This window comes from Cucurbita maxima, unplaced genomic scaffold (genome assembly GCF_002738345.1).
Source record: "Cucurbita maxima cultivar Rimu unplaced genomic scaffold, Cmax_1.0 Cma_Scf00014, whole genome shotgun sequence".
NCBI lineage: Eukaryota > Viridiplantae > Streptophyta > Magnoliopsida > Cucurbitales > Cucurbitaceae > Cucurbita > Cucurbita maxima.
The window spans coordinates 2855245-2877379 of record NW_019272030.1 but is presented as its reverse complement, the minus strand read 5'-3'; the positions used below and the strand labels follow the sequence as shown (position 1 = coordinate 2877379).

At 34.6% G+C, this 22135-nt stretch overlaps 1 protein-coding gene across 3 annotated transcripts; it reads left to right on the top strand.

The window, feature by feature from the left end:
• Positions 1 to 889: 889 nt before the first annotated feature.
• LOC111489328 (exocyst complex component SEC8) lies at positions 890 to 21549 on the top strand. 3 transcript variants are annotated; one of them, XM_023137490.1, is made up of 27 exons: positions 890 to 1145; positions 2995 to 3049; positions 3545 to 3757; positions 4103 to 4276; positions 6141 to 6245; positions 6646 to 6755; positions 7936 to 8109; positions 8985 to 9162; positions 9275 to 9381; positions 10007 to 10311; positions 10431 to 10594; positions 11074 to 11189; positions 13799 to 13869; positions 14213 to 14343; positions 14431 to 14480; positions 15037 to 15137; positions 15657 to 15769; positions 15911 to 16022; positions 17109 to 17302; positions 17425 to 17510; positions 18595 to 18781; positions 18865 to 18942; positions 19789 to 19890; positions 20019 to 20093; positions 20356 to 20451; positions 20840 to 20889; positions 20976 to 21549. In XM_023137490.1, the coding sequence occupies exons 2-27, from the start codon at positions 3008 to 3010 to the stop codon at positions 21061 to 21063; spliced, it is 3222 nt and encodes a 1073-aa protein (XP_022993258.1). In that variant the 5' UTR covers positions 890 to 1145; positions 2995 to 3007; the 3' UTR covers positions 21064 to 21549. The 3 variants fall into 3 exon arrangements, with proteins under 3 accessions (XP_022993258.1, XP_022993257.1, XP_022993259.1); XM_023137489.1 differs by having other exon boundaries at positions 890 to 1247; XM_023137491.1 differs by lacking the exon at positions 890 to 1145 and adding an exon at positions 1298 to 1331.
• The last annotated feature ends 586 nt before the right edge of the window (positions 21550 to 22135 follow it).

Here is a 22135-nt window from a genome sequence, read left to right as displayed (position 1 = left end):
TATTTTAACAATGACACATTAATAATTTTAGTCCTACAATTATTTATTTACCATTATTATATTTCCGATTATTTATTTATTTATTTTTATTATGAGTTTTGGACGAACTGATTTGTATTCTAAAGCAATGAATCATTTCTGATTGTTGAGAAAATTAGTGTAAGAGTTCTAACAGTTGAAAAGAACAAGAGTATGAACCTTTTATTTCATTCATCAATATGGTTATTTCTTATATGGACGGACCGTCATGAGCTCTTTGAGGTTCTCCCAATAAGTCGGGATGAGATATTATCATAAAGGCCCATTTACAGGCGAGAACCATAAGCCCTATTGGTCTCGTCTCATTGCTTCGCGCCCTCTTTGAATGCTTTAAGATGAGTCGATGTTGATTGATGGTGTGGAAACACTTCTTGACGTCAATTCAAAAAACCAGCGAGAGGTTCCCCGCTCTTCTTTGATTTGTGTCTTAGGGCTTAAGTCGCGAGACTACTGATACGAGTCGATACTCCTTTTATCGACCCTTTTTTTTGTAGTTTGCCGAGCTTTGAGGGAGGAATTTGTAAGTCGCTAATATATTAAATAGTTTTTTAAAAATAACTTATATTAAATTGGAAGTCATGTTTAATATATTATTAAAAATTTAATTTTATCCAATAAATTTTAATTTTTTTAAATGGTAAAATTTAAGGATTTGTGGGATAAAAAAAAAATTAAAAATTTATTAGATATATTTTAAAAATTAAAAAACCTATTTCACGCGAAAATAAAATTAAAAAATTATATATATATTTTTTAAACCCCAAATAAAAAAACTAAATTTGTATTATAAATAAATATCTATATACCAATAACGACTGATTTTTCCCGCTGCCGGTAAATCGCCACGCGGTTGAAAATTTATTATGGTTGGGGCTTTAGGGCAAGATCGGCGGGTCAACTCCATTTCCTTCGGCATCACCATTCATCACGCTCTGAGCAAATCAGAGCTGTAGTTCAACTTTTTCTCTCTCATCAGCATTCCGTTGTAGCTCCGGGCTCGGTTCATCTCCGTCCCCGGCGGCGAATTGAACCATCAAGTCTTGGTGGCAGTCAATCTGTAGTCTCTCGCTCTCTTTCTTCATTGACCCGTGCACTGTTCAATTTAGGCAAGCAACATACGATTTCTGGTTCAATTATCTCTCGTTCTTTCCGTCCGTTGTGATCTCATTTCTTCAGTCGTCTACGACTGTCAATGTCAATTGATTAAGGTCTGTTCGTTTGATCTTTCTCAAGGTTGTTCGAATTAAGCTATGTTTAATGGCTGAGGTTGCTGGTGATTTATCATTTTGTCGGTAATTGAATGATGATTTCTGAGAATTCATGATGTGGGTCTGGCTTTTGGCTGCTGGGTGTAATTTTTTTTAAATTTTTTTTAAAGGTTTTAGTTTATGCAGTCTGTTGTTATTTATGTTGAGCTTGTTGTAATGCGTGTAAGTATCGATCTCATCTTGCTCTCAGTTCCTTCCTGGTTGTCGTCGTCTACTGTAGTCTGGTGTAACTCGGGAATTTCTGACGTTTATAGAGTATACTTCTTTTTTGATATCTGCAGTGGCCTATGCCCATCACAGTCCCGACCTCTAAAAATTGGCTGTCAAAATAATTGTAAGATTTTATCCACGAGTTTGATTCCATTACAAAAATGCTTATGCATATGAGGTATTTAATCCTCGCAGTTTTCTTGAACGGTTCAGGGTTTTATCCTTTGTAAGTTTAATGTTTAGATGAAGTTTGTTTCTCAAAATGAGAAAATAAGTTATTCCTTTTATGCTGCATATTGCTTATTTCATGTAGAGTGCATATAATTTTCAAGGGGGAGAGGAAAAGGATGACATGCACTGGCCTAATTCGTTTTAGGAATGTTATTAGTGAATACTGTGTTGTTTTGCTTTCGTTTGTTGTCGTAGTTGGTTTTTCCCTTTCAGCTTGGTTTCTAGAGTCAGTTGAACGACTTGAGCGGGGCTTCAATGGTTACCATCTGCTCTTTTAGATGAAGGCTTGAAATAGGAATTTTTATGGCTTTCCAGTCCCTCAAAATATCTGCATTGGCATAATTGATGTTAGGAGTGTTTGTTTTTTTTCCTTTTTAAATAAAAATAATTATTTATTTATTATTTTTATGAATAGCCGAACTTCCATTGGAAAGTAAGAAAAATACGTGAGCATGCAAATGCGGAGAGCCCACAATAAAGAGAGGCAATATACAAAAATGGTTTCCAATCTAACAAAATAATACCTAACGGGTGATTTTAAAAAAGCTTAGTAACTGATGCCCCATAGGGATACATTGAATCTAATACATGACCACCCCTCACTCAGAGGCCTCTCAAGTCCTCTAAAAGTTCTATGTCTCTCTCCCTAAAGCCCCCAAACAATGGACACACCACAACTTGCCACAAAGCCCTACCTTTCTCAGGATTCATGTAAAGGAGGATAGAGAAGGAACTCTTCAATCATCTCTGTGTATCCTATATGACTCCTAACTTCATAAGAAGAATCACAAGCTTAAAGAATATGATTAAGAGTTTTTGCGCCCATCAAGTTGGGCATCCTCCGTGAAACCCTATCCAAGTTGTTGATTCTTCCATACAAAAATTGCCATATAGAAAACTTAACCTTCTTTGGAATTTGAACCTTCTGCGATGAGGCAAATAACATATCATTCTTGAGAGTGGGGTTCACTAAACAAAGAAAAAAAGATCTACACATGAATCCTTCAGAAGGACTAGGGTTCCAGATACAGTCGTCCCCTCTCATGGGGCTACAAAAAAACTCTCCAAGCTCCAAAATAATCATCCAATGTTTCCCTGTCATACAAGGCTTGAGAGTTATAAATGTTATTAGTGAGTACTGTGCTGTTTGGCTTTAGTTTGTTGCTATAATAGGTTGCATTGCACTTTCATCCTTGGTATCAAGAATCAGTTGCGCTCTAACGGTTACCTGCTTGCTCTTTTTTAGGTAGAGGCTTGAAATGGGAATTTTTGATGGCTTGCCACTCCCACCCGGGAAAGCTGTAAGTCTTCTTTTAAACATTCATTTTCTTGCAGTTTTGTGGTGTTATATGAGTTATGGTTCTTCATTCCTTCAATAAATTGTTATAATTTTCCATCAATTTTATATTTTATATTTTTCCATGTTTGAAAGGAAAAATTCCTTATGTGAATACATGATCACATTACTGTACAGAAATATATTTGGAGGTTTAAATTTGTGTTTGAGTAATAGTTCGTAGCAAGTTCTATTCTCCTTCTGCATAGCAGGAAAAGTTAATTGATTAATACCTTAAGTTTTATTCTCCTTGTGGTATTTGTATTACCGAGCATGCCTTTAACTACCCAACTGATGAAATAATTTTCCTACCTATCCTTGTATTGAAATAATTGTTTCCTAGAAGTGGGGGCAATGACGTGTGAACCAAGTTTTGTTAAATATCAAACATCGAGATTGACATTGTTCTAGAGGCTATGTGCAAACTATCTTTATATTTGGATATCTATGTTAAATGCAGTATTTGAAGGATGAACTTTCAAGAGTTGATGAGAGTTGGGCTGCTGCTCGGTTTGATTCACTTCCTCATGTTGTTCATATCCTAACATCAAAAGATCGTGAGGGGGAAGCACAAGTTTTAAAGGAGCAGAGTGATGTTATTGAGGAAGTTGTGGATGAAGTGGTGCATGCTTTTCACAGTGGTTTCAACAAAGCCATTCAAAATTACTCCCAGGTTTACTGAACTTATTTTTTGCCTATATGCTCGCTTCTACTCCCTGATTAGGGATTCAAATGCTCTCTTATCCTTCCAATTAGTTGTTAATCTTGGTCATATTTACTTTAGTTGAATCTATCAGCTGCATTAAGATTTCCTTGGTCTAATAAGTATCTTGTTTTTTTAATTAAAAAGAAATGGAGGTGTTGAGTTGCTGGAATCTCTATAATTCATATTTGTTGTAGAATTCTCTAAAATTCATTATACAACTCTTCAGAAGTTTTTATCCCTTCTCTTTTGTTTTTGTTGTAAAATTCTATATAATTCATTATAAAGCTAAATTTTTAAATGATTTTTCTCCAGATATTGCGTTTATTTTGTGAATCTTCCGAAAGTATAGCAGTTTTGAAGGTTGATTTAGCTGATACAAAAAAAAGTTTCAGTGCCCGTAACAAGCAGTTGCATCAGCTATGGTATCGTTCAGTTACATTGCGTCACATAATATCCCTTCTAGATCAAATTGAGGGCATAGCTAAGGTACGCCTCTTTTAATATTCTGGTTATAAAACATTACACTACCAACTATGGTCATCTAAAATCTGTAAATTGTTGAAAACTGACTTTTGGGTGGGATTGTATGTCATAATATTCTACTTTATGATTGATGTAGCATAGTTCTTAGAATGTAAGCAGTAAAAAGCACTTTCAAGTGCAACCACAGACCTTCTATAGCTATTGCCCTTACGATCACAGGCCTTTTATGGCTATTGATTGCACTGGCTGTTGACTCCTAAGGCTGGTAGCTAGTCATTTATAGGTAATGGCCTGGCTTGATATAAATTATTCTATCTTAGATGAACAAGACAGGGCTTAGAACAAGGTTTTCCTTTTCCAGCACTAACAAATAATAAAAAGAATTTCTTGTTGACTTCATCAACACGTTTTCAGCATTTAGTCTTGCCTGAGTTGCATGCCATACTGATAAGTCACCACTCATTTCTAATGCTCAAGCTGATGAGGTACGGTAAATTCAATTATATCAATACTCCATTACTCCCCCTCACTAGTGGGTTTGAAAATTTGTAGAAGGTAAAAAAAATGGAAATCAATGGAGGAGGAAATGACATTATAGGGGTTCAAACACAGGGCTTCCTCCATATTAAATCACCTGGGTTACAGTAAATTTTATTAAATCAATAATTCAACACATGTACCTACATAATTATGTAAATTCCCATAGATTATTGTTTGTCTATGTAGTATCTAAGGAATATAACTAAGTGGTGATAAAATGTGCCAGAAAAAAAGAGAAAAAAAAAGAAAAAAGAAAAATGAAGGAATTGATGAAAAAGACATGGACACATTAGAGGAGACATGTGCATGAGAGTACACCAGAATGAAACGTTGGTGAACAGCCCTAGGAAGCACGAACACTTGGCTCCACTTTCAGACATGTCGGACACGGATACATCTAAACTCGTGTCTGACATGTAAACTTGAGCGTTTTTTTTCTTAGTAGATTCAGACACGTGGGGGACAACCTTAAAAAAACTCAAACCTTTGAAGGAGCGGCACTGAGGTGGGGTCAATCAAAAGTAATGGGAAGGTAAATCACAAATGAAGGCGAAGAGAATAAAGGAGAAAGAAAGAATCGGGGGAGTAGAGGGCTACGTTAGGCAAGTTGGGCTTTTGTCTTTTTTTTGGGTTTAAGTGGACTTATATGATTTTACTTATTGGCCATTTAATTTTCATGCACTATTTAATATTTAACCTAAATTCAACGGGTATTCTTTTTCATCTACCTTTTTTTTTATATTTAAAAAAAAAATAGTATTTTGCGTTTGATTTTTAATATTATCTTTAAAAAAAACATGTTTCCGACATGTTTGTGTCCTACATTTTTAGAAGTTGGTGTGTTCATGTCATGTTTGTGTTCGTGCTTCTTAATAACAACCCAATTAAAAGATGCAAAGAGATTACAAAATTGTTTTTTGTTATATAAAAGTCAAAGGAGGGCAATCTAAATTTCTCATTTTAAAAACCACAAAGAAACTTCGAAACAATTACCACAAGTCATTATACTGCAAAACCTTATCTACTGCAATCTTCTATTTTGTTTTCTAATCCCTAAAGAAGCAGCTATATGGATATAAGACCAATCGGACTCTGCCTTTAACATTGAGACCTTTAAGCAAATGAAAGAATGAATGTTCTGACTTTTCTTGGAAGAATGTGTTTTCTCTTCTTTTCAAGGCCTCAAGAATTGAGGTACCTAATGGCTATGTCCAATGTTGACCGTTACTTTTCTATGAAAAAAGGGGTTCAATTTTAGTAGAGAACTGTTGTCACTCATTCTCAATAGTTGTAGGCAGGCATAATATTCATCTGAAACATGTCTCAGGTTCCAGGGCGAATTGAAAAACTGATTGCAGAAAAGCAATTTTACGCAGCAGTTCAACTACTTGTTCAATCGGCATTAATGCTTGAGCGAGAAGGGCTTCAAACAGTAAGTTTATTTAGAAAAATTTAGTTGCCAACAGGAATATTTTGATTCATCAGTTCCTCTCTAGTGTGACTATTGCCCTGTGTTTGGTACGGAGAGGTGAGAGGAGTGGAAAGGGATAGAGGGAAAAAGGGGAGGAGAGTGTGGGTAAAGGGAGTTAGTTTCCATCTCTTTATGAGACGTGAACTGGGTTAGGGGCTATTATCATGATTTAAGAATCTAAACCTAGGATTTAATAGAGCATGCTCATTTCTTCCATCCCCTTGTAAGCTCTATTTCAATTTAATGCTTCAGAAGTCTCTCTTCCGGTTCCTTTTCACATATAGCTGTTATTTCTAGTACTCGAAGGACGATTTGCTTGTTCTATCCTGGTTGCCCTGTGATGACTCCAATTCTCATGTAGGTTGGTGCTCTTCAAGATGTGCGATCAGAGTTGACAAAATTACGGGGAGTTATTTTTTATAAAGTTTTGGAGGATTTGCATGCCCATCTTTATAATAAGGGTGATTACAGGTATTTGATTTCTTCTTGTTCTTTTTTTTCTTTTGTTGGCTTGATGTCAACTTATACGCATTTTTATGAATTACGATGGTGTTGCTGGTCATTGATTCATTCTCCAGTTGTTGGTTGTGGTTTGTGTTATTATGTTTAAATACCGTTTTGATGTATATTACTATTAGGGACACTATGAATTTAGACTGATAGAGATTAAAATGAAAGTATGTCATAATTTAAATATTGTTTTGGTTCTTGAATTTAATTCGGTTTATAATTAAGTTCAAGCACTTCTGAATATTTTGAATTCAGTCTCTGGTTTTTTTTAATTAAATGTTAAAACCTGTTCTTGATTAAACTTCTTTAGTTGGAATTTACGATTGGGACTTAAAAGGTGCATTACCTTGTAGCATTGCAATCATCCTCTTAATGGCTTAATGTTGGAAAACAAATTAAGCTAGAATCATCCTGAGATAAAGAAATGAGATTATATTTGTGTTTGCTTTCCTTTTATGTACGAATTCTTGTCCTGCTTTTTAATTAGTATTTGTTTTTTCTATGACATTCTCTTTTCTTTTTATTTATTTTTCCATCTTTAAATGGAATACTTGTCCAATGTCAGCATGGATGTCCGATGTGTAAGGGTATTATTAGACTAATAAATATAAAGAAAAATGTAATATGTGGCATACACAGTTGGAAAAGTCTGTGCGCAAGTCTATGGTGCTTGCCTAAAATTTTAGGGGCATCCTCACTTTATGATGCTACATGAAGATCTTTTGATGACCGGTGAACTTGTTTCTTTGTTTCCTGAAAGTATACTTTCCTTTTGTATTGACTGTTTTTAATCCCCTTTATAGTGCTTGGAGTAGTTTTCTTATCTCCTCACCATTTTTGTGTACCCTCACTTATTGATAGTGAAACATCTAGCATCACTCACCACAAAAGGAAGTCTGGTTCAATTAAATTCATTTAGGTGCTTTGGATTTCGGCTACTTAACCTATGTCTGATCTCAGAAAGCTGATCCTCTGTTATAGGAAAGAAATTTACAGAAAAAAATCCTCCGACAAATGACCACTTTTGTAGTTTTTCAGCCACTTGCTCGAAGGCAAACTATTTGGTTGTGTAATGACATATTAGCTATGATATTTGTCTTTGTTGACGTGAAGTTGCTACTAATCTAATACTTTTATGCAGTTCAGCAGCCTCAATCATGCAGGAAAGGGACGATGAAGTACCGACTGCTGAAGCTGTTGCTTTGTCTTTGAATAGTTCACAATCTCTGTCTAGAAGAACCAGATCGCAGAGAGGTGACAGTCAGTTCGGCAGTCATGCAGATGGATCATTTAGAGCAGGTTCTGTTGATGATGGGTAAGAGTTTTCACAAACTTTCTTCTGACTTTTTTTTTCTCCTTCCATCTTCTCTCCGCAGCTGCTACTTTACCTTCTCTATTGAAAGTACTGCTCTTTCCCAGTCTTGATAGAGGTTTCTATAATTTATCTGTTCATTTTGTAAATTTGGTATTTTTTCAGAGCTCTTGGTTTAGCTTGACTGATGTGAATATTTATGCTGTCATCTATTTAGTAAGAAACCTGTTGTATATAAATACAAAAAATAAAAGAGGGAAACAGAAAAAACAACCCAAGGGCTGGGGGAAAAGAGCTCCCCCACCCAACAAAAAAAGCTAATTACAAAAGTCCATCCAATTAATTTTAAGCTTTGTCATTGATTTCTTGAGCTTGAACAATTTGCTTGAGGATATCCTTGTTTGGTACAATGTAGTATTTATAATCAGTTTGTTCTAGTAGGCTACAGCATTATTATATTCTTGAATTGGGAGGGGGCTCACATTGGAGGGAGGAAAGATGGCCCGAAACCAATGAGCTATTAACGAAATCTCATTGGGTTACATTACCAGTGAAATTTTCTTTAAAAACTTTTTGATGCCTGCATGCAAACTATATCTCCTTCAATCCAGGGCCTTCTTACACAGAATCATATGCAAAGGCCATGTTCTCTCGTCTACTATTCCATGGAGCAAGCGATCTATTCTTCAATCTAGGGCTCTCTTATACAGTATCATTTATTATTAGTTTATGGATTGTAAAATGGCATTATGTGAACAGAGATCACTAGTATGTGCTCCAATCATTATGATGCAACATTAATTTTCTGAGTTAAACGTTGCTGATATACATGAGGAAATTATGTTATTTTCATTATTGTTGTCTTCCCTTGTTTCCAGGTCATCATTTGATGGCCATGAGGAAGGTAGTACTCTGAAATTAAATGATGAAGCTGTTTCAGACGGCCAGTCAACTTTTTCAAGGGTCAATGGTGTAGATGGCGGGTTAAAGGAGGCAAAACTGACATCACGTCAATTGCCAACATGGCTATCAAATTCCATTCCAGATGAATTTCTAGTAAGAAATATTATTTGAATAAAAGATCCGATAATTCTTGTGGTCTTACAGTTAGATCCTGTAACTTTTCCCTCGACTTTGTGATTGAGTTTCTATTAATTTTTAAATGTAGGAAACAATAAAGAAGCTTGATGCTCCGCTTCATGTGAAGTATTTGCAGACCATGATTGAATGTCTGTGTATGCTTGGCAAAGTGGATGCTGCGGGTGCTATCATATGGTTTGTTTCTTGCCAAATCGTCTTTGTTTTCACCTGAATTTGATGCTTTTGCTTTAGCAGCGTTTGTATGAATTCTTATAATTGCTACTATCCTATGTCTCTTTTCAGGAATTTGGTTTTCTTATTTTATTATTATTATTTTTAAAGTAAAATACATATGTATTTTTTATACTGTGAAATATAAAGGTGGGGAGCTCCGAACATTGGGGGTTACTAAAAGGCTCTCCAATTTTCAAAGGTCATTTAAATTGTTATCTCAAAAGGAGACAAAAACATCATTAGGGTGTGCTGATATTATATATGTATATATTTTAAAGTTGGGATATAATTCAGGATAATCTTAATATATTAAAAATTGTTTTAGATGATTTATCATTTAGATGAATGTTCATTTGGCTCTTTCTTAGAGTTTCATTTTTTAGAATCTAAATCTTGTAGAATTTGCTTCCATTCTATTACTTTGAGGAGTATTCTTACGCTTTTTCTAGAGCTCTTTTATTTGTAATTATTGCTTTATTTCTTTACATGATCCAATTTGTTGTACCAGGAAAAGCACTAAATCTATATCTGTTTGATCTGAATTTATTTGATCCATCAACTTCTTTTATGTTTTCTTATCTGACAGCCAAAGATTGCGACCAACTATCCATGAGATTATAACTTCCAAAATCAAAGTTTATGCAGAACAAAGAAATTCTTCAAGGTTAGGCTTTGGTCAAGCTGTTAGATCTGAGACTGCTGCTCATTTTATGAAGGGACAGTTAGAAAGTTTCCATGTACCAAAACCTAAGTGCCAGAACGGCATTTCACTGGCTGGGACACTGATTGCAGTAAGCCCTGTCTCACCCGTGATGGCTCCTATGGGAAAAGCACAGACCTCTGCGAGAGATCTTCTTGATTCTGTTTTGGAAACTGTTGTTCGTATATTTGGTCAGAAAACATTGTTCATATTTACATATAATATGTCTTGATAAAAATATTTTTCACATAGTTTTGGCTTTCCTTCTCCCCGAAATGCTCAGTGTTAACTGCCTGTGGTGTTCATACAGAGAATCATGTTGTTGTTGGGGAGCTTCTGGAAGCAAAAGTATTGCGACAAGCAGATATGAATACGCCAAAGTCAATGCCATCTGAAGATAATTGGAATCCAGACTCTGAAGCATCTCAACTTACTGGAGGTTATACTATAGGATTTGCCCTCACAGTTTTGCAGGTAATTGTGTAACTTTACTCTCCTTCTCTCTTCTTCTTCTTAAAAAAATTAATTTTTAAGTTAATAAAGAAAAAGGAAGGCCAGAGCCAAAGCATCAACCTTAATGGACAAAAGGACAAGAATGGCCCTTCTCCAAAAAAGTGAATGGGTCAAACTAAAAGCTTCCTATGTTGATGGTGTAAGTGAAGTAATTACGAACGAACGAACGTGTGTCGGGCAATTCTACGGGGGCCATGAATTGTATAAGATCACGTAGTTGAACTTATATCAACACCCACCCACATGTCGCTCACTCCCCCTTAAAGTTGAGGGTTCTCTATTAGCCTGCTAATAGAGAACTCTCAACTTTTAAAGGGGAGTGAAGGACATGTGAACCATCAACTTCAAAGGGGAATGAAGCATGTGGTTCGGCGTCGATATCTCCACAAAACTTGTTATTTTAAAATGTATGCATTCTGATCTCTTCGGCTATGAAACAGAGTGAATGTCAGCAATTCATTTGTGAGATTCTGCGAGCAACCCCTGAAGCAGCATCAGCTGATGCTGCTGTACAAACAGCTAGGCTTGCAAGTAAGGCGCCCTCCAAGGAAAAGAGGCATGTATTCAATTCATCTTCTTTATCATTCACGAGCTTATTTTGGAACGCTTTTCTACCTTTGGTTGAATATCTTTTCATACTATTATCTTCATGTATCCCTTGTCACATTTACTTAGCTATCAACCTTCAGTATATTCTATTTTTCTTATTTCTTCTTTATTGTTGCTTTTCTAAATTTTGTTGCCTTTTGCTCTAGTCCTCTGGATTTATGATTTAACGTTTGGACTCTGAGGGTGGCTTAAGATGTAATTTCTTGTAAAGTTTTTGCCCATACTACAGGCAATATATAAAGGCGGTCATGCTATTTTCTCCTTTACTCTTTGGTTGTGATGCTGTCAAGATTGGATTTGGTGTAACCGTGAAGTTTAGCAGTAGATTCTTATTACTCCTGTTCTCCTGGTTTTTTTTTTTTTTTTTTTTTTTTTTCTTTTTTTTTTAATATATATATATATATATATATATATAATTTCTGTGAGCCAATTTGCCGCAGTGTGATTCTGCATTGTCTGTTTTTTTAAATAAATATATTGTTTTATTTATTTATTATTATGTTTTTAATAGTGGGATTTCTTGGGATATTACATGATATTTTATTTAAATTAAATTGATTAATTAATTTGAATCAATTATGATGGGTTTGTGTTTAAGGGTTGGGATCGATGGAGAATTTGAATAATGATACTGTGTTAACCGCTCAAGCTTACTGCTAGTAGATATTGTTGTCTATTGACTTTTCTTTTGAGAACAAAACGTTTTTTTTAAGGATATGGAAACTTCTCCCTAATGAATGNTTTTTTTTTTTTTTTTTTTTTTTTTTTCATTTTAAAAATAATTAAAGGACAACAAAAAAAATTATTGATTTTAAGTTGGAGATCTATCTTGTAACCTGTCTACAGTAGTTGGGAGTTGTAGCCCCACCCACTTTATTTATCAATTTCTTGTTTCTCTTCTAGAAAAAAAATCGACAAATATTGATTTTTCTATCCCAAATGTCTCAAGCTGTTTTACAGATATGCTTCTTCATCATATTATGAATGAATTTATGAGAAAAGGCTGTTCTGTTGGTACCTCCTGCTTGTTCTTGTGAAATTGGAATTTGCCATTTCTTCTAGGAAACTATGATTTTATTTAAACTCGGAAAATGTATGTGTTATAGTCTGGTGAGATGCCTTAATTGGTGGTCCATTCTTTCAATTTCTTATTGAAAACATTTCTGGTCATGGAGATTTCTTCCAGTAGAAATCTTTTTGGCATTCAATTAAAGAAATAAACAACCAACTTTCGGGTTCTTCTGATCTTGGAAAGTTCGAATCTTTTTTCTTTTTCTTTTGTATAAATTTATTAAAAAAACTCACTTTCTTATTCTATGGAGGATGGTCGTAGGGTTTTGTTCTAGTTACACTTTGGTTATTGGAAAGCTTGTTCTGTGATTGATTCCTTAGTTTCTGTTGAATTATTTGGTCTGGTTGTAAAACCTGTGTGTATTGTCACTCACTCTCTCTAAATTACTTGAGTTCTTTTTTGATGGAAACATGACAAATTATATTCATGAAAATAGGAGACAGCCTAAAGGCCTTGGGGATGAGGGGTCCCTAAGGCGGTTCATAAAATTTTCTTGTGTTTCACATTCTTTGCACGTCAATGATAATTAGGGGCGTGCATCCAACCCAACAATCCGAACCAACCCAATCTGAATTGTAGGGTTGAGTTGGGTTAAAATATTTTTCTTGAACTCGAATTGACTCGGTTCGGTTTTGAGTTCGGGTTCGAGTTCGGGTTCGGGATCATAGGACAAAAGTCTCAAACCTCAAGTTGACCCAAACCAAACAAGTTATAAAATACATTAAGAAATTTAACGTATTTATGGGTTTGTCAGAGTGGTAATTTTGGCTTACTAGAACTACTCCATGTGCAGGTTCGATTCTAGTTGAATTCATCTTTTTTGTTTCTTTTATATATATCTTTTGTTTCTTTTATATTTTTTTTATTATCGCTAATATTATTATATCACAATTTATATATTTTTTATTTTTCTAATAATTTAGGGACCTCTATTTTTACAGTATTTTTTATTTTTTTATTTTTGTTAGGTATAGTTTCTTTAAACTAATCACTTTTAGAGTAAAAAATTCTCAAAAAGTGCCGGTACTTAGTTGTCTTTAGTTTTATGACAAAGTTGAACTATGTTAAAATGTTACAATTTTCTCTCGATGTTGTTGATGAATTTATTTTTTTAGAATGATTATAGATTGATTTGGATTTGTTTGTGAACTTTTAATATCTTTTATCTAAAATTGTATTGAAGAATTATGAAGGGTGCATAAATAAAACTTTTTAAACAAGTTAACAACCCGACAATCCAACCCGAAAAGAGAGGGTTGGGTTAGGTTACTAATCCAACCAACCCGAACTTTTGGGTTGGGTCAAAAAAATCCCTCAACCCAACCCGGACCATGTACACTCCTAATGATAATTGTGTTTATTCTTACTGGTTTTCTAGTCTGTACAATATTCATACCTCTAAGGTATGAATGATATGCCGCTAAAATTCCCCACGTTTATGCTCTGACTTATTTTTCTTGAATTCTTATTGCAAAAATGTACAGGGATGGGGCAGATGATGGTCTCACCTTCGCTTTTCGTTTCACAGATGCTACGATATCTGTTCCTAACCAAGGTGGGTATAAACTTTAGTACATGCAAAACAGAATTTTTTTGTTTTCCTTAAACCGATAAGTCAGTTTGCAGTCAGTTTCAGCAAGTGGTACTCCGACCAAACCGTGAACTATAAAAATTAATGAATTCCATTCCTTCAAGTGTTTTTGTTTGATTATGTTGCTTTCATAATGGCCATTAATGACCTGCTTTTGGAGCTCAATTGGATACCTTGTATAGATATTCATTCAATGCAGTTTTAATTATCATGTTGTGTTGTGTGTGTGTGTGTGTGGTTTCACTCCTTCATCTTCTCTATTCTTCAGCATATCTGAGTATTTTTCTATTTGTTAATTATTATGAAGATGCGGATCTCATTCGCCATGGATGGAGTAGGAAAGGCCCCAATGTATTACAAGAAGGCTATGGATCTGCAGCTGTCTTGCCTGAACAGGGCTTTTATTTGGCAGCAGCCATATACCGGCCAGTTCTTCAGGTTTCTGACTGTTATTTATGCAGATGATGTCTATGATCAAACCCATCGATATTGGTTTCTGTTCTTACATTTTGATGTCTTCCCCAGTTCACAGATAAAGTTGCTAAAATGCTTCCAGAAAAGTACTCGCAGCTTGGGTAAGTTTTAAAAGCTAGAAAGGTATATGGTGTGTTTAATCTAGACACTACTTTAAGGGGATCTCCACTTGAAATGGCTAATTATTCATCGCATAGTTACTTTATTCGTCTATTCTGCATCTGTGAACATATGATGGAGAGACTTGCATGGTTTAAAGATGACATGCTTTGATGATCAGCTAATATTAGGATAAGTTGGGTTGTTTGAGAAATTTCCACTGCATCTAGAAGTCCGTTATCAGTTGCTGATAGCATATGCAGGTTGTAGGGCACGAGATGGAAATCTAGAACAACTTATCTTCCAGCATTCATTATTTGCTCTTTTTTATCTTTTGTGTGCATGCGCATGCACTTTTAAGTTTATTTTATATGCATTCATTATAGAATGTTAGTACATGTATATGATAGTGAAAATATATTATATACATTTATTTGACAGAATTGGCTGGTTTTTGGTTCATCCAAATACATTATCTTTAGAATTCCCTTATTACTTTATTATTTATTATTTTTTGCATTATTATTGATTTTAGTTATTTGATTCCTGAAATTATAGGAATGATGGATTGATTGCTTTTCTGGACAATTTTGTGAAGGACCACTTTTTGCCGACTATGTTTGTAGACTACCGAAAAAGTGTGCAACAAGCTATTTCAAGCAAGTTTTCTCATCTCTCAGCTTCTCCTTCTAAAAACTATTGGAGGATTGCAACTTGAATTAAGTTTTCAGACAATACAACACCTCAGAAAGTTAACCCCATTTTTTATATATATATTTTTAAAAAGAAGCATATTACTAATGCAAGCAGACATTGAGGCATAGAGTGAAGCATTGTAGAGGTTCATCCAAGAAATTTCTGTTTGCTGCAGGTTGGGGGTAAAGATGGAGTTCCTGTGGGATTATAGTTAAGAAAAACTGAACTGTGCTAACCATGAAAATAATATCCAGAAAAGGCAATTCTCAGCTTTTTCCATTGACCTTTTGAATTAAATGGCATAATAATACATTCCAAATTGGATTTTTTTTGGGTGGTCGGAGTGTAACTTTGTAAAAGAAGGAAGAATCTTGCTTGTATGTTCAGTCTGATACTTGATCAAAGACTTGTCAGTTGTTTGTGCCCAATGGGCCATGACATTTCTGGTGAACTATATTTCTTAATTTAAGGCCTCTTCATAGGTCCTGCTGCATTTCGTCCAAGGGCTCATACTGCTGCAATTTATAATACATCTGTTGAGAAGGGTCGACCAGTTTTACAAGGACTACTGGCTATTGATTTCCTTGAGCGAGAGGCAAGTCTATATTTCTTCAATGGAGAAAGCTGATTTCCCTCCTTAGCAATAATATTTCACCTTTTCTTATTTCGTAGTTTGATATTTTATGTATATGTTTGGCCTAAAAATTTCTGATTTGGACTTACTAAATTGTTCTAGGTTATTGGTTGGGCTCAAGCCATGCCCAAGTTTTCTTCCGACATTGTGAAGTATGTACAAACGTTCCTCGAGCGAACATATGAAAGGTGTCGAACATCGTATATGGAGGCAGGTGCTTTTGTTCCTCGTCTGCACTCTTTTTTCTTCAGTTGGCATACACTTAATACTCATGCTATCCTTCTAATTTTAGTTTCCTTGTTTGATTATTGAGTTTGTTTTTCCCCTTGCTTATTCTTCGTTGGGTTTGAAGTTTTAAATTATTATGTCTTCGTACTTGATAAATGTTGCTCAATTTCGCATGTAAGCTCAAAACAATAGAAACCCTGTTGTGTTTTCCCAAAGCAAATATACCATATTTATTGATGGATTGGAATTGGTTGGTGACCATGGTATGTGGTGAATATTTGATGTAGACTGTTTTTATTATTTTACATATTATCAATGAAATTGTTTGTATAAAAGAAATTATTACCATTATTTATGTAGTCATGGATCAGATTTCTTCAAGAAAACTCAAAATCTTTCTTTATGCTATTATCTTTCACAAAGGAGGTCACTATATAGAGCATTTAAAACTGAAACCTCAATAAAAACAACCCACGCAAGAAAATTCGACTAATTAGGAAATTGTTCGATGCGGACACAATATGGCTTTTCCTGTACTTGCATACCACATGATAAAAAAACTGAATTACTACTCGCGTACCACGTGATATAAGAATTAAATTAACAGCTACTTATATATACATGATACAAAAATTAAATTTATAGTTAATTAAGATCGTTCAAGAACCACAAAGAGTGCTATTCCTAGCCAAAGTGCCCACTAAGGCTGTTGAAGCATGTCTCCCTGATCAAATGTTCCTGGAAGGGCTTTTGTTGTTTCCTTCTATATAGAGAAGATATATATATATATGTATATATATAGTTTCTGAACCCTCTAGTTTTGAAGCCATAAAAGGAACCGAACATATCTTTCCAGAATCTTCATTTCCTTGAGATAATTCTTTAATTGAATCGAAGGATGAAAATTATTTTTTAACAATTTTGGGGGATTTGGCCAAGTTGAAATCGTTTAATTGGTGTTCCTTATCCAAATTGTTTGATAATTATACTTTAATTGATAATACTATGACCCTGTAGCATGTTTCTTTTTTCAAATCAACTTTTACTCAAGTGTTGTTATAATTCCAGGCAGTTCTTGAAAAGCAGAGTTATATGCTTATTGGGAGACACGATATTGAGAAATTACTGCGACTTGATCCAGCTAGTGCTTGTTTATCAAATCTTAGTAGCCAGTCAGACCTGGAAAATAGTACTTCTGATGCTGAAACTGCTGAGATTGAATTAGAGCTCTCCAATTTATTATTGAACTTACCGTCAATTAAGCAGGTTTGGAAACAATATTCTCGTTAACTCAACTAAGTACATTTGGGTTCTGCCTCCCTTCCATTCCAGAGACAACATAAAAATTAGAATGAAGCTTACATGTTTTGCCAACTATTCTTGTTTAGGAGTATCTGATCCGTGATGATCACAAACTAATTTTGCTGGCATCACTTAGTGACTCACTGGAATTTGTTGCTTACTCTATTGACAAGTAAGTTTTTTCATGCATGTTTCGTGTCGTTTCTTTTTTATTTTTGTTGGTAAACTTCAACTGATTCGAATTCAGGCACGTGTGATTTATAAGTTGCTCATTGAAGCGTAACATAGAGGACCCATTTTCTGTTCCAACATAAGAGTTGGGGTGTGTCACATTTCACAGATCCAAGTGCCTTGTATATGTCATCCTCTAGGCTTGTTTTGTAGCAATCTTTGAGAACACCATCATTTGTGCTTGTGCATTAGGATCTTTTTGGCGATCCTTCGATTTAGTAACACATTTCAATTTAAATTTGTTGCTTGGTTTAATTTATTACTTTAGTGATTCCTTCAAGAAAGTAGGGACACAAACATTAAAAGTTCTGGTGTACTTAAGTCTACGCCGAAGAAAGACAAGATGCCATATTTTCTTGGAGATTGACGTCATAATTTGGGAAAATAGATGCAAATGATGAAAAGTTGGATAACGAGCTAAAGAATGTAAAGCATTGGATTCTTGGGGATTAAATTTATAGGATTTCAATTCTGGAAAAATTTCATGCATGGACCTGAAGTTCCAAGACCACCTTCAAAGCTGTCCGAAGATATCTAATGTCAGTTAGTAAGCCTATTAATAACTTATCTAACCTGTGGTAAAACTAGTAAAATTCAATAAATAAATCATCTTAACAGTTTGTAAGAAAAAATAACCTACTTCAAACTTCCTCTTCACAAAAATTAACCTCAGAGTTACGTATGTATAGAAAACTGATTTGTGGTGTAAGTTTCTTGGAGTTCTGCAACATCCAAAGTAGGATCGATTTCTAAGTTATCTGGAAGCTGTGTAACATTTGCCCCAATTTTCTTTAATATTTTTTATGGTTGGACGCGTTTGTTCATCAACTTCTTATATGTTCTAGTGATTTCTATTTTAAGCATATTAATTTGTTTCATATTAATAAAGGTAATTTGATGTAAGTTTCTTATTTGAAAAACGGAGCCACATTTTTAAGTTGAAAAAGTTTTTGGCGCATTTTTTTTTTATGAATTTGATAACCATATACTGTATCCTAGATGAACGGTTTTTTGTTTGCATACAGGTTAGGACAGACAACTTTGAAACCTTCCTGTCAAGCAGAAGTTAATGGCAGCCACCATCATACCCGGACAAACAGCGCCCTTACTCGAGATCTGGCATCATTTGCAGAGGAGTATAGAAAATTATCTATTGACTGCCTCAAGGTTTTGCGTATCGAGATGCAACTAGCAACACTTTTCCATTTACAGGTTGGAAATTTGTGATTCCCATGGGTTTCAGAGTTTGCTTGATCGGTAAAGGAAACAAATTGTTCATAGTTGTACTGAAACAGGAAATGACAACTAGGGAATATATGGAGAACCAAGATGCAGAAGAGCCAGATGACTTCATTATTTCCCTCACTTCACAGGTAAGTTAGATGATTATTTATATGGGATAGTATGTGTCAGTTTAAATTTAACTGAATATATAATTTCATAAATAAAAAAAAATTAGTGAATCTCTTTGGTCGATATTAATTAAACTCTTCGCACGTTCGAGAGAATATCTTTTCTTCTTGATACGATCGCATTAGCTAAACTGTATCTGATGAAAACGATGAGCACTTTCAGTATTTGAGGGTAGTCTATTATTTTATTTTCGGGAGGGGGTAGAATTTATGAGGTGGGGAAAGAATGCTTGACCATAAGTAGGTGATGTTATTCAAATAATGGATGAGTTCATTTTTGTAGCCATTTTGTATGGAAGGATTCCTAGAAATCCCCTTGCAGTTTTCCCATGTTCATCTTATATCGATGCCCAGGCATCGAAATGTACCCAAATCAAAAGGATTTTACAAACCCATGAGATTGTTTGGGTTTTTTAGGATACCCATTATGTCAGAGAACTCGACTGTTGTAACAGCCCAAGCCTACTACTAGTAGATATTGTCCTCTTTGAGCTTTTTCCCTTAAAGGGCTTCCTCTCAAGGTTTTAAAACGCATATGCTAGGGAGTGGAGAGGTTTCCATACCCCAATAAGGAATGTTTTGTTCTTCTCTCCGACCAATGTGGGATCTCATAACTGTCTAACGCATCTCTCTATTGTCTAAATACATGGAAGAGAGAATCCGTAATTTATTTTTGCACTTATGTTTCTTGCTACCTAGTTTTATCATGTTCAGTGTTAAAAAATTTATACCATGTCCTGAAAGTACTGTCACTAAGGGGCTCTACTCCTTTAAAAAAATTTCACATATTTTCTTTCTTACCTATAGATAACACGTCGAGATGAGGAAATAGCGCCTTTTGTTTCAGCGCTGAGACGAAATTACATATTTGGTGGAATCAGTGGTATCGCAGCAAATGCATTTATTAAGGTTCATATCTTCATTGCATTTTCATACATTCAGATTCCTCGGTAGTTATCATTAGATAACTTCTTAGATTCGAGCTTTTATTTAAATTTCCTACTCGGTCCCTCTCACCGATAAGATTGTGTGTGTAGGCGGTCGGTGACATGAAATCGATCAATCTCTTTGGCGTTCAGCAGATATGTCGGAATTCAATTGCACTAGAACAGGTACGTCGATTACATTGCATTGTTTCTAGAATAAAGCGAACTATGAGGATTTCATGCAACCTTTGGTTATAAAAAGCCGAGTTATGGCACTTACATGGGTGCCTTCAGTTGTTCTAATGGAATTATAAAAATAATCTTTTGTTGGATTATATTCGGTCAATCTCAAAGTCATGGCTAGAAATTTATGCAACAGAATGCAAAAATGTTATACTGCTTTAATCACTCTCTCTTTTTTTTTTTTTTGTGTGTGGATAATTTACAGGCCTTGGTAGCAATTCCTTCGGTTAATAGTGAGGTAGTACAACAGAGATTAGATCGTGTGCGTACTTACTACGAATTATTGAACATGCCATTTGAGGTAAGTTGTTTAATTTCGTTCTTAAAATCTAGGTTAAATCACTAGTTTAGTGATTGATGTTTGAGGGTCGTATTTATTTGATTCCTGAACTAATTCATTAGTTCAATGATCGATGTTTGAGGGTCGTGTTTATTTGATTCTTGGTTCCTGAACTTTTACTTTAATAAGTCACTAAACTTTCAATTTTGTGTCCAATAATCTCTAACAAATTCATTTCTTTATAAAGCTAGTTGACGAATTTTAAATTTTTTGATAACTTAGGAACTAACTTTGTAATTTTGAAAGTTGGTCACAAACTTCGAAGATTAAATTTGTAGTTTAACCTAAAATCTATTTGTTTAACACTTAGTAACGTTCCATTGGCCGTTACAAATAACTTTTCTTACAGGCCTTGCTTGCCTTTATCATGGAGCACGAGCATTTGTTTACTGCAGCCGAGTAAGTCAACAGTCCACATTCTGCTTAATTAGGATTTTCTTGTGAAACTGTTTATCCTAAACAATAGATGTGTGTTCTTTTTACAGGTATGCCAATCTTCTCAAGGTCCAAGTTCCAGGGAGGGAGATTCCACCCGACGCACAAGACCGCATATCTGAGATCTTATCCCGTTAAGATACTGCCACTCGGGTATCCGATATCTTATCCCGTTAAGATACCTGTCACTCGTGTATCCGAGATCTTATCCCGTTAAGATACTTGCCACTCGTGTATCCGAAGATCTTATCCTGTTAACTTCCTAAATGCTGCATTGGATGGCCTTTGTTCATGTCATTCGCTATTTTCAGGGATATCAATACAAAATGTGAAGCATACTATAGCTCTGTAGTTTATGAAGTGGGGCGAACGGCAACCTTGATGATGATGATTCTCTCCTTCAATGGAGGCTGCTAGCCATCCCATGGTTTCTTCATATGCTGTTTAACTTTATCACTTCATTTATGGTTGTGTTTTTAAAACAACTTTTGTAGAATCAATTTTGGTTCTTTCTTTTCGACTTGTTGTTGCTCTTTCGGTAACTCGATGCAGGTGGGTGAGAATTATTATTTGTGTATGTACATGTAATGTAGAAACGTTACTTGTATAAAATTGTATTACTAAGTTCGAGTATGATGCTTTTAACCATCTTAAAATTAACACAAATCATGACCTTAAACAGCATAAGCACAGAAGATGTACAGAGAATGCCTTTAGTAAATTATTCTAGGAACTTCTATTTCAAATATTCTTCAATACTTAAAAAATATTTGGAAAGATATTCAATATTTTATCTTAAATAAATAAAGACCAATCTTTATACTTTATAGCATAGCAAAAATCTACATCGAAAAAAAGTTGCATATTCCCATGTTTTACTATCTAGTTGGATATCCAATTAAATTAATTCAAAGCAAATCTTATATTTGATTTAGATCAATAATTTTCCTTTGGTTGATTTTTTTATCGAACTTCAGTCGTCGACCTTTTTTAACAAGCACCTTCATTAATAAGGTTACCATTTGTATATGCAAATATCTTAATCATATTTTCTATGATGTTCGTGAAGGATTCAAAAAAATTAAAAAATTTTAACTTTAGACAGTTGGATAGATTTATCCCCTTGAATAAGTATTTCAATATTCATCTTCTAATAATAAATTCATCAACTAAGGTCCTAATTTAGAACACTTCTTCAAATGCTTAAAAA

What these genes read in the sequence shown, in the direction of transcription:
- LOC111489328 (XM_023137490.1), top strand. Translation starts at nt 3,008, where the DNA reads ATGGGAATTTTTGATGGCTTGCCACTCCCACCCGGGAAAGCT. An exon ending in AAATTGAGGGCATAGCTAAG is followed by an intron (nt 4,277 to 6,140) that starts GTACGCCTCTTT and finishes AACATGTCTCAG; the next exon opens with GTTCCAGGGCGAATTGAAAA. An exon ending in CATTTGTTTACTGCAGCCGA is followed by an intron (nt 20,890 to 20,975) that starts GTAAGTCAACAG and finishes TTCTTTTTACAG; the next exon opens with GTATGCCAATCTTCTCAAGG.